This window comes from Papaver somniferum, chromosome 10, assembly GCF_003573695.1.
Source record: "Papaver somniferum cultivar HN1 chromosome 10, ASM357369v1, whole genome shotgun sequence".
Lineage (NCBI taxonomy): Eukaryota > Viridiplantae > Streptophyta > Magnoliopsida > Ranunculales > Papaveraceae > Papaver > Papaver somniferum.
In genome coordinates, this window is record NC_039367.1 from 137,905,404 (window position 1) to 137,917,625 (window position 12,222).

Genomic DNA, 12,222 nt, shown 5'->3' on the forward strand with positions numbered 1-12,222 from the left:
CTCCACATTCCTCCACAGCAGCAGTCAGCTTCCACAGCTCCTGACAGCAACACTTCAGCACCTGCAACAGCGCCTGTCTGCACCTCTTCAACACCTGCAACAGCGTCTGACTGCACTACTCATCTCCACATTCCCCCACAGCAGCAGTCAGCTTCCACAGCTCCTGACAGCAGCACTTCAGCACCTGCAACAGCGCCTGTCTGCCCATCTTCAATGCCTGCAACAGCGTCTGACTGCACCACTTCAGCGCCTGACTGCACTATCCAGGCAGTCACGCCTTCTTCTTCTACTCATCCTGGCACTTCAGCCAACTCCTCTCGTCCTGTCACTCGTGCATCTCGTGGCATCTTCCGTCCCATTCACAGATTGAACCTCAATGTTCAGACACCACAGCACATCTCCAACTTGCCAAAATCTCACCTTTATGCTCTTAGGGATCCCAACTGGACCAAGGCCATGCGAGATGAGTTTATTGCTATGTTAAAAACTAACACTTTGGATCTAGTACCACGACCTATTGGATCTCATGTTATTCGTTCCATGTGGTTATTTCGTCACAAGTTTAATGCAGATGGTACATTGCAGCGATACAAAGCCCGTCTTGTTGCCAATGGTAAATCGCAACAGGTTGGGGTTGATTGTTTTGAGACTTTCAGTCCGGTTGTTAAGCCTGCCACCATTCGTACCGTTCTCAGCATTGCCACATCAAAATCTTGGCCGATTCACCAATTGGACGTTAAGAACGCTTTCCTTCATGGGGACTTATCTGAGACAGTTTATATGCATCAACCTCCGGGATTTGTTGACCCTGCTCGACCTGATTATGTTTGTCGTCTTCGCCGATCTCTTTATGGTCTCAAACAGGCGCCTCGGGCGTGGTTCCAGAGGTTTGCGACTTTCATCACAGGTTGTGGTTTTCAGGGTAGTGTTTGTGATCCTTCTCTATTTATCTACCGGTCCGGCCGGGAAACTGCATACTTATTACTATATGTTGATGACATCATACTCACTGCCTCTACTGATGCTCTCCTAGCCCGGTTTATCGACCTGATGAAACTGGAATTTTCTATGACTGATCTTGGCCCGTTACATCATTTTTTGGGTATTACTGCTTCTCGTTCTTCCTCAGGGTTGTTTTTATCTCAGTCACTCTACACAAAGGACATCATTGCTCGTGCATCCATGACGAACTGCAAACCAGCAGCAACTCCGGTTGACACGAACTCTAAGCTCAGTGCTACTTCTGGACCAGCACTTTCGGATCCTACTTTATATCGTAGTCTGGCCGGAGCGTTACAATATCTCACTTTCACTCGACCGGATATCTCTTATGCGGTTCAGCAGGTATGTTTATTTATGCATGACCCTCGGGAGCTACACATGCAAGCCATTAAGCGCATTATTCGATACCTTCAGGGCACTATTGATCATGGTTTGTCTCTCTCGGTTTCGAACATCTCTGGCCTTACCGCCTATTCTGATGCTGATTGGGCGGGTTGTCCTGACTCACGCCGATCAACATCCGGTTACTGCATTTTTCTTGGAGACAATCTTGTCTCTTGGTCTTCCAAACGTCAAGCAACGGTGTCTCGCTCAAGTGCTGAAGCAGAATACAGGGGTGTCGCTAATGCTGTGGCTGAAACAACCTGGCTCCGGAATTTACTTCTTGAGTTGCATATGCCGTTACAACGGGCCACTCTAGTGTATTGTGACAATGTGAGTGCTGTCTACATGTCTGGTGATCCGGTCCAACATCAACGTACAAAACATGTGGAGATTGACATCCATTTTGTTCGTGAACGGGTTCGTATTGGTGATATTCGTGTCTTACACATTCCTTCCGAACATCAATACGCTGATATCTTCACCAAGGGTCTTCCAAGACAATTGTTTATTAATTTTCGTTCTAGTCTTAGCGTTTGTTCCTCTCCCGCTCAGACTAAGGGGGTGTAATAGAAGATACTCTACCTTATTTACGGTCACAGGATATTCTCCTTAATTGACCAAAACAATAATAATATATATGGCCATTATCTCTCAAAAGAGGGTAAGGCATTATACCAAAAACCCTAACAGTATAATTGAAAAAAAAAAAACACTTAAACATATTCTTCTTTCCTCATTTTAATAATTGTGCAAATTATATTTAGCTTATCTAATTTGGGACAAAGAGAGTATATATAAGGTTGTTTTGAGAGTTAATATATATGAGCCGTCAGTCTTCAAATCAGCAGTTCTACTGTTGCTCCTCATTCGTATGGGTCAGTTATTTCCCGGTAGTGAAAATGGTCACCACTTAATTTATGTGAGAAATTTTGTTTTCCTTGGTTAAGCTGTATATACACGAAAATTGTCACTTATATTTGCAGCTGGGATTAGTACGTTAGTTGTCAACCAACGTGGTCAGCATGTGCATATTTACAGCTGGGAGTAGTATACTAAATTATATAAATGTCAACTAATGTTTGATTTTCAAGAATCTCAGTAAGATAAATTATGAAAATTATTTATGTTAATTGTTCCCTACATATTCAGTTTGATGTGGAATGATTCGGTCGTTGTAAATATGTCCAACTACACTCTAAAACACGCCTGTCACAACTCACAACCAACGTGTTCTACTAACCACAGTGCAGAAGCTACACTGTCAAACTCAAACTTATGATTATCCTACCACAGTACCACTTATTGTGCAAAGCATTCGTTAAAGATTTTGTCTAAGATGATTTGTTTATGTCAAAAAACGCGAATCATAATCCAATCATTTTTGTGTACAAATGATGTCGTGTTTGATTTCAAAATCCCTTGCTGTCTGGTTGTTCGTTGTGATGACCCCTTTGGCCATCTGTCTCTAAGTTATAATATGTAACCTTACTTAAAATCGTCATTATTGGATTTGTTCAGATCTTTCTTACGAAGTTTCAGATTTGAGAGATATATGAACGATCAATCACATCAATGGCATGGCCAATGCTCAGTTATCTAATAGGTGATATGTTTGCATACTCGATCAAAATCAGGCGGACGCAAAATCAATTCAACCTGAAGGACTTAAAATCAACTCCATTTTAAAAATAAGACAAGCTTTGCGCGTTACGATAAACTAATGAAAAATGACTGCACCATAAATATTTAATAATGGCGGATGGTCATCACTTAATTTATAAATGTTTAGTTAGTTGCGGTGTCTCCGGTATCGCCATTAGCTAGATAAGAACAGGTTTTTCCATACTTAGGGACACATAATTGATAAATTGATTTATTGATTATTATGTAGTCTTTGTGTCATACACTTGAAAAATTAACGCTACCATGTGGAGGGCATGTTTGATAGTTTATCAGAAGTCACCTCTTTTGGTCTTACTCATGCTTGTCTATCCATCTACAGGGCATATCTTATCTTCCAGGAGAGACCAGTTAAGAGTTAACTCAATGTATTATTATTCACATTGATAGAAGTTGACTAATCAAACTCCGATTTCCATGCATGTGATCACGATCGATCAACAACTTCTTTAATTTCTAACTGATTGGTGTTAATGGATGCTTACATGTTATTGAATCGGATTCTTGCCTGTTGTTAGATTGTAGGAGCTTCATTTTGTTAACTAATAGCCAGTTGTCAACGTTTTTCAAATCGCTGATAGTAAGGTTAACTCCAGTTCTCAATTTTTCTAATCGCGGTGAACAAAAATAAATGTGTAACATATACTCCACAATTCCACATAAGGTAATATGTTCTCCGCACAAAAATCCATGGAGTATTTCACTATAAAATCAAAACTCTTTTCTAAAAACGAAAATGGGCCAATTTGAAAAACGTGGCATTTTTAGGGGCGACTCAAAAAGATACAGGGGCGACTTTTTTATACCCAATTCCATAGATGTCGCTATGGGATGTCCTAATCGTTAGTAAAGTACCTATATACCCTTTTACAATCGGTAGTTTAGTATTGGTCTTATCAGTCGATTATGATTGTATTCTATATTCCACAAGAACAACGATTAAACTCGGTAGATATTATTGATGCTTATGTACCGATTATGTTTGTATTCTGAGTTTTTGTACCCACAATTTAGACATGATCGGTAGATATTTAATTTGTCAAATTACCGATTGTGAAATGAGAGAAATTCGAAGCTTCATTCGGTTTGAAAATTTTGAATTTGGGGCTAATATCACAATCGGTAGATAATGAACATCACGAAACTACCGATTGTAAAAGTAAAGAAATTTGAAATTTCATTAATCTTGAAAAAAAATTAGAATTTGGGGCTACCATCACGGTCGGTAGATAATGAACATCATGAAACTACCGATTGTAAAAGTATAGATATTTGAAGTTATTTGTTTTGAAAAAAATGAATTTGGGGCTACTATCAACAATCGGTAGATAATGAACATCACTAAACTACCGATTGTGAAAGTAGAGAAATTCGAAATTTCATTAGTTATGAAAAAAATAGAATTTGGGACGACTATCACAACCGGCAGATAATGAACATCACGAGACTATCGATTGTACAATCGGTAAATAATGAACTTCACTAAACTACCGATTGTGAAAGTATAGAAATTCGAAATTTTATTAGCTTTGAAAAAGGAAATAGAATTTGGGGCGACTATCACAATCTGTAGATAATAAACATCACGGGACTACCGATTTTGCTTCTCTATTCGAAAAGAAGGGTATAATCAGTAGATACAATACTCTATTATCTGCCGATTCTGGGACGTTATGGCGCTGAACACGTTTAATATTGTCTCTCTAATCGTTATTGTACCTTCAACATGATATTCTTCCTTGATTTTAGATAAACCTAGTTTTGTCCCACTTTTTCTTCTTCTTCTCTAAAGTTTCAAATCTTAATAACTCAAATGATTTCCTAACACTAAGTGTATAATCTATAATTACTGATTAACATTAATTAACTATCGATTTTTATTTTATTTTTTTAATAATAAAGAAGATACATTAACAACTTAAATTAAACTAAATTTACATAAGGGGAGTATTTCATGGGATCTCCAAACTCGTGAGCGGAGACTCGATCTGCTGACCTCCTATTTGAGAGTCGGGCTCCTGGCCAACTAGGCTAATTCCAGATGGTTTAACTACTGATTGATCAAGGGTAGATTAGCATTATGAAACATATGCGGATAAGGGGTCTAGTCATTTTACTTTTTAGTGATCCTATTTTGTTTTCTTTGTCTCCCTAAATTTTTTTGGATCGCCCCAAAAAATACTAGGTTAAACGAATCATAGTCGGGGGGAGTATGTGTTGTACGAAGAGATTTATATCTCTCCTTCCATTTTAACTTGGTATTTGGGGTTGAGAAAGTCAATGAGCCGCAGATTTAGTTTTTAGGGATGAAAAAACAACCATGTGAAAGAACATGTTTTCTAGTTTATCAGATCAATTATTCATTGTCTATTCATCTGTAGCATCTTATATTCCAGGAGAGACGGACTCAATGTTTTTTCACACCGACAGAAAGAGAAGATTAATTAAATTGCGATTCCCATGCATGTGATCGATGGATGAGTAATCATTCTAGTTCACTTTCGACTGCTAGTTAGTAAGTTAAGAGTCTCATTGATTGCCACGAAATGAAGTGCGAGGAGTTTCACCCTGATGAATATAAATTCTCGTATATCATCACAAGAAAGACTTGCTTGTGCGGTTCATATTATTTATTTGTGTATATATACGTATATGTTCACATGGTGTAAGAGTTAACAGATAGTGTAATGTGTATTTGCCTAGGACTACAGTTTGGATACTCCCGTATTTATAAAGAGGGAAATATTAGTGTTTGATATTGTAGCTACCCAGGTGATACTCCTACCATTTTTTTTTATCGATAAAGAATTGGATGCCGGCGAGTTTTGAACTTATATCACTGGTATCATCACCCAATGATTTTACCATTATAAAAAATTAGTGACACTGTTACCACTTTTCAACGGTGGCATGAACGTCCTCGTTACGCATATGCATAGGACAATGCGGTATAGCCGTATAGGGTTTTCTTGATATTTTAACGAAGTTTGGGGTTTATCATGGTTGCTACATAGGGTACTAATATGCTTGGGGTTTGTACCAATTCATTGGTGATGGTTGTTTTCTGTCATGGATAAAACCGGTATCACTTGCAACCATCTTGGCCTATGGATTAATGCCCTCCATTCTTTTCCATCTTGCATCAATAAATATACCTTGAGATTGTTATTGCATCAATAACAAAATAATTATTAAAACTTCTCATAAACACTGCATTTGTCACTATTTTAGTGATTACACGAGCAGTACAAACAGGAAAAAAAAGGGCCAATACATGGAATGATCACATAGTTATGGCCTTATACAACAAAGACTAATGCCGGTGGTTTTTTCAACTAGGGACATATTCGTCGGCATTTTTTCATACATATGAACGAATTAATATGAATACTTTGGCGTTTTTTTGCTATTATCGACAACATATTTTGCTGCAGCTTTAGCCATGATAAGAATACCTTCAACACTAATTATAGAAGATACATCAGGAGCAAGTTCATCAGGGACCTCATATCTGATCATGGATTTGAAAACACAGTTACAACCTTTCGGAATGATTTCAAAAGTCTCCATGAAATACGTTACACCCATGTCTAGATATCCTCCTTTGACTTGCAATATCTCCCTAACACGCCTCCGGTTATCGATTGTCACATACTTTCCTTCGTTGGATAGCGGTACTGTTCCTGTTATGTATTGCAGATCATGTAAGATTTTTTGAAGCAAATTAAGATAGAAAATAAAAGCGAAATGAGAATACTGGGTTTTATATAATCACGCGTACCTGGAGGAAATACAACAAGAAGAACAGTACCAACGCCGCCGTCACCTTCAAGAATTTCTAGTTTCTCGAACATACCAGGAAGTAACATTTGAAAGGTCTTGTGTGCATCCTTGGAGGAGATAAGAGCCCATACATCATCTGCTGGTGCTGCTACCTCAAACTCGCTGATAAGAGTATAGTTCAACGATTCTGCAATACAGATCGATGAAAAGAACAGGAAGATTGAAAAAACAATTTGGGATTTCATTGTGTTTTTCTAAAAGCTAATTATATGGTATGTAGCTTCGATTTTTTTTGAGTATTGGGATGGGTTTTCTTGTGGCTTCGTAATTGTATTTATAGAGAACTTGAAGGCGATGAAACAGAGTCTTCCCTTTAGGAACGTAACTAGTAGCACTATTGCGTATTAATTAAGAAATTTAATTGATCACATAATGTATATACATAATTCATCACCGCCCCGGTTACGATGTGTTCGGGTCACATACATTTTGTCGTGGCCCCTCTTTATTTTCTGACACTTATTTAACTAAAAAACCTGTCCCCTCTAAATTTCCGTAACTGCTTCATTTTTTGAGAAAAAGTAGGAAGTTGGAAAAAGAAAAAGGATAAACAGTTAAGTAATAAAACAGTTTTTCAAATTTTTTCCTACTTTATCAGACGTGTCATCATTTAAAGAAGGACCACATACTTGAAGTATGTGGCCCGACCACATCGTAGCCGCACCGATTCATCACTTGCCACGTGTCAGAAGATTTACACGTGGAGGACACACAAGCTTGGGACGTCAAGACATGATGCCACGTCTCAACACCCAAGAGGTATCTGCCATCTACATATGTTCATCAACGAACTGATCCGATGGCTAAGAATCAAGGGGCACTGAAAGAATGAGCCACCGCGAAGTACTGAAGAATACTCAGAGATCTTCTTTATTCCATCCTAAGGAGGATACAAGATCAATGGTGAGGATTGGTCTCACTGACGAGGATGTGATAGGTGCATCAGACATCTGTCTGACGCGTGCGGACCGCCCCAACCACCCGCATTAAACATCCTAAATATAGGGTACGTGTCGATCAGTCTATGGAGGAGAAAGAGGTGACCCATCGTACCCATACAGGACCGTTGGAGCCATCGTTAAGGAACAAAGATGCCAGCGGGATCAGCACTAAGATCAAGAAGATAAGGTTATAATTATCTCTGATATTGGACCCCATGTATTATCCTTATAAATACCCCTCTCCACTGAGAGAGGAGGGGTCGACCAGTTTTTAGTGAGATAGGGAAGATATTAGGAGAGAGAAATACGAAGAGGAAGTATGAGTTATATTTTCCCTTAGCTTCGTTATTCACACAGAGTCATTTGACTATCTTTGGAATTACCGAATACATAGTGAAACATTAAACCCCCATGGACGTAGGCCTTAGTGTTGAACCACGTAAATCCTCGTCTCATTTAAATTCAGTACTTTACCTTCGGTTTTACTTATTATGCTTTGATTATTATGCACCGTGATCGTGAGAGCAGTCAGATTACTCTCCCATGACTAGACAAGGACGAGCCCACAGGCTCTGAGTCGATGAGTCATCACATTTACATCATTTTACATTTACTTTACTTTCTATAATGACTTTTTATGTAATGCGAATATTGTTTGTGAAAACGGACATGCCATCGTTATCTCTGTGTTCACAATCTGGCGCTAGAAACAGGGACTCTGTCCCGGTAAAAGATTTATCTTATCCTGTGATTTTACCTATTTTTTGGCTCCCCGTGTTATTCTCTAAATAATAGTGTTCGGATTTAAGCTGACAATCGAAATATTTCTTTCAAAGACAATTTTCTTCGTGAGATTAAAACTTATTATCTCCGGATTTAAGTAATACTTATAGATTTATACTTTTCTTGGAAATTATCCTTGTTTTCCAATCTTAAAACTCACAGATCTATGCATTTTCTAGAGTTTTCCATGTTTCCCGAATTCAAAACTTATGGATCTATGCTTTCCTTAGAATGTTGCACACATTACATGTTTAAAACTTAAAGATCGGCACTTTTCTTAGAATTTTTCACGTTTCTCATACTTAGAACCAATCGATTTGCACTTTCCTTAAAAGTGTTTTTCAGATCCGTGAATAGATCTATGTTTATAATTATTGGATCCGTCCTTTCAAATTTTTCTCCTTTCACGATCCCTCTAAATCTTTTGGTGAAGTTATGCTTATGGCCTTCACATTTGAATTAACTTTACTAACGGTACCCACATGGATATTGGATTTTCGATGATGTTTTACCTGTGCAGGCAAAGGGATCGAAGATGGAAAAAACGAAGGATGTGGGAAAAACCAAGGCATCGTCCAAAGAAAAACTAAGGACGGCACCAGTTATGACACGCAGTAAACAAAAAAGTGAGAAGACGAAGGTGCCAAACCAGAAGCCAGATACAGCGGAAATCACCTCACCCCTAGATGTCAACGTTGTAGCAGCAGCAGTAGTCAAAGCTATGGCGGCCAAAGCTGAAGTAGCAAACGCAGCCACAGCTTCCCTTGCTCACCAACAACGAGAAGGATTTGCAGAATCAATGATGCAGCAACCATCCCTTGGGATGCCGCCAACGAACGATCAGAACCAGACTCTGCCAGCTACACAACCGACGCCTCAACATGTGGAGTTGTTGTTGCCAAATTCCGACCCACCCCACCCCTTAATCCATACAGTTGATGAAGATCACATTGTGGCCATTAGGGGGCAAGGGCGGATCTGTACTCCAAACCAAGGATCGAATCATTCACCCCAGTTGATAGCAGAGATCGAAGAACTAAAGAAGAACCAGAAGACATACGCATAGGTTGTGGCATTATTATCTCGAGAAAATCAGGAGCTCAAGGACAAGATTGCCCAAAGCATCTGAGCAGCGCATCAACACGATGAAGAAAATTCTAAAGCACCACAGCCGAACCATGACCGAAGGATCGTCGTGACAAATACCGAGCCATTAAAACGAGGAGCAACCAAAGGAAATAGGTCATCCGACCCAGATTTAGTGCTAGAGGATTCAGACTATTTCGATAGTGAGAACCGAAGATCATAGCGGTCTGCACTCCGAGAAGATCACCAGCGGGCAATGGAGGACCTTCGTGCTGAAATGATGGCAGAGATAAAGCAACTAAAAGCCAAACAAGGAGGGGGAAGACTAGAAGAAGTGATGATAGAAGCAAACACCACGCCGATGACCCCGCACTTGGAAAAAGCACTTATCCCTCAGAAGTTCCATGTCCCAACATTCGAACGTTACGATGGATCCAGCGATCCCGCAACACATCTTCGTTACTACAATCGTATCTTAGCCCGATGGGAGCAAGAAGATGCAGTCCTCTGCAGATATTTCCCTTCAAGTCTAAAGGGATCAACACTATCTTGGTTCCACAACCTACCACCCAACTCCATCGATTCCTACGGCCATCTCACTGAGAAATTCTGATACGGCACGACGGAAGCGATATGAATGATTAGTAGCACAAGGAGAATCCACTCCTTAGAACTGTAAAATCACTCCAATCCAGGAGCTACGACAACTCTAATCCAAGAGTTAAAAATAGACAATGGTTTATAACCAAACTGAATCAATAATATTATCAAGATGATGAGCATCAAGCTGCTTTACAATGAAAGGGAAATGGCTATTTATAGCCTGCAAACATAAACCTAGAAATCTAAATATTCCTAAATAGTCTAAAAGAATATATTATTCTCATAAAAGAAGATAAATCTAATAAAACAAATGATAATCCTAATAAATAAAATGTCATAATTAATAAATATCCAAGATATGGCTATATCTTGGAATATACTTCTAACTTTCCTAATACGTCCCATATCAGGCTCCCCCACTGCGATAAAACTCGTCTCGAGTTTATATTGACAATGGCAAGTTGATGAAAACACTTTAGAGCTTTCACTAGTAGCACAACTCTATCTTGAAGTATGCATTGGAATTACTAACGATTCAGGACACAATTTTGCATCAAAGTCTTCTTCGCAAATACGGACCAACCTGATAATAAATGTCTAGTGACCCTGCGACTATAACATAAAACTCCAAAGAAACTTCCATGCATAGTCTACTCGGCCTCCATAACTGTTGGTTACACTACCACAAAATTGGGTATATAGATCTTCATAAGTGCTTTTGGAAACTACGACTTAGGGAAGACTATTTTAAGGATCCGATTGCCTCCTGTCACTAGATTAGTTGACTGGCTCGGTAAGACCTCTGTATTACAGTTGGTAACATATCTTTATTTGCTGCTTCTCTCGACGGTCGTTTTCCTGGCATAAGCTTGACTTTAGTGGTTCCCCACACGAATTCACAAATGTTGTCACGAGAACTTGCTCGAACCTCAAACAACCAGGGAGCACCGGACACAATATCACAAACGTCTATGTCAACTATTTCGCAAAAGATTATGTCGGAGTAACACTTACCAATTGCTATTGGAATTTTGCAAACACCCAGACAAGTAATCAATTCATCTTTGTTGTTCACCCATTTAATATGATCCGGGATAGGATACCAATCATTTCCAAACCTAATGATTCAATCATTTTATAGACACCAGATTTTGTTCACAACCACCATCGATCACATAATTCCAAAGCTTACTTTCCAGTATGTTTCGACTACAAATATGCATCTTGATTGTCGCATATAAATTAACTAACTGGAAAATTTTAAAAAAAAAAACTATCCCTTGATGAAACAAATTCTTGCTTGTAGTATAACTAGGAGTAATACAGTAAAATATTTAATGGGATTGTTTTGTATTAACGAGTAAAAATAACTCCCAATAACATATAGTATCTACTGATCTCACAGAACCAATTTCTTTATTTGACTCTTTTTCTTCACCTAATTGAATAAAACAATGGTTTCCGTAAACAACAATAGATAAATAATAAGATACATACCAAACTGAAGTGCCCGGTTGAAAATCAATAAATCTCTTCTTTTTTTTTAATAAAAACCTAGAGATCACAGGAATCCTCAACTGATTCTTCTAGACCCCTCTCAGACGAACATGAACGAACTTGCTCTGGTATCACCTGATACAACACGACGGAAGCGATATGAATGATTAGTAGCACAAGGAGAATCCACTCCTTAAAACAGTAAACTCACTCCAATCCAGGAGCTACGGCAACTCTAATCCAAGAGTTAAAAATAGACAATGGTTTATAACCAAACTGAATCAATAATATTATCAAGATGATGAGCATCAAGCTGCTTTACAATGAAAGGGAAATGGCTATTTATAACCTGCAAACATAAACCTAGAAATCTAAATATTCCTAAATAGTCTAAAAGAATATA

At 38.6% G+C, this 12,222-nt stretch overlaps 2 protein-coding genes across 2 annotated transcripts; one reads left to right on the top strand and one right to left on the bottom strand.

The window, feature by feature from the left end:
- Positions 1-780: 780 nt before the first annotated feature.
- On the top strand, positions 781-2,550 carry LOC113316295 (uncharacterized mitochondrial protein AtMg00810-like). Its single transcript, XM_026564507.1, has 2 exons — positions 781-1,917; positions 2,536-2,550. The coding sequence occupies exons 1-2, from the start codon at positions 781-783 to the stop codon at positions 2,548-2,550; spliced, it is 1,152 nt and encodes a 383-aa protein (XP_026420292.1).
- A 3,670-nt stretch (positions 2,551-6,220) lies between these two features.
- On the bottom strand, positions 6,221-7,176 carry LOC113319441 (S-norcoclaurine synthase 2-like). The gene is made up of 2 exons (XM_026567699.1): positions 6,848-7,176; positions 6,221-6,749 (listed from the first exon to the last, which is right to left on the bottom strand). The coding sequence occupies exons 1-2, from the start codon at positions 7,092-7,094 to the stop codon at positions 6,445-6,447; spliced, it is 552 nt and encodes a 183-aa protein (XP_026423484.1). The 5' UTR covers positions 7,095-7,176; the 3' UTR covers positions 6,221-6,444.
- Positions 7,177-12,222: the final 5,046 nt, after the last annotated feature.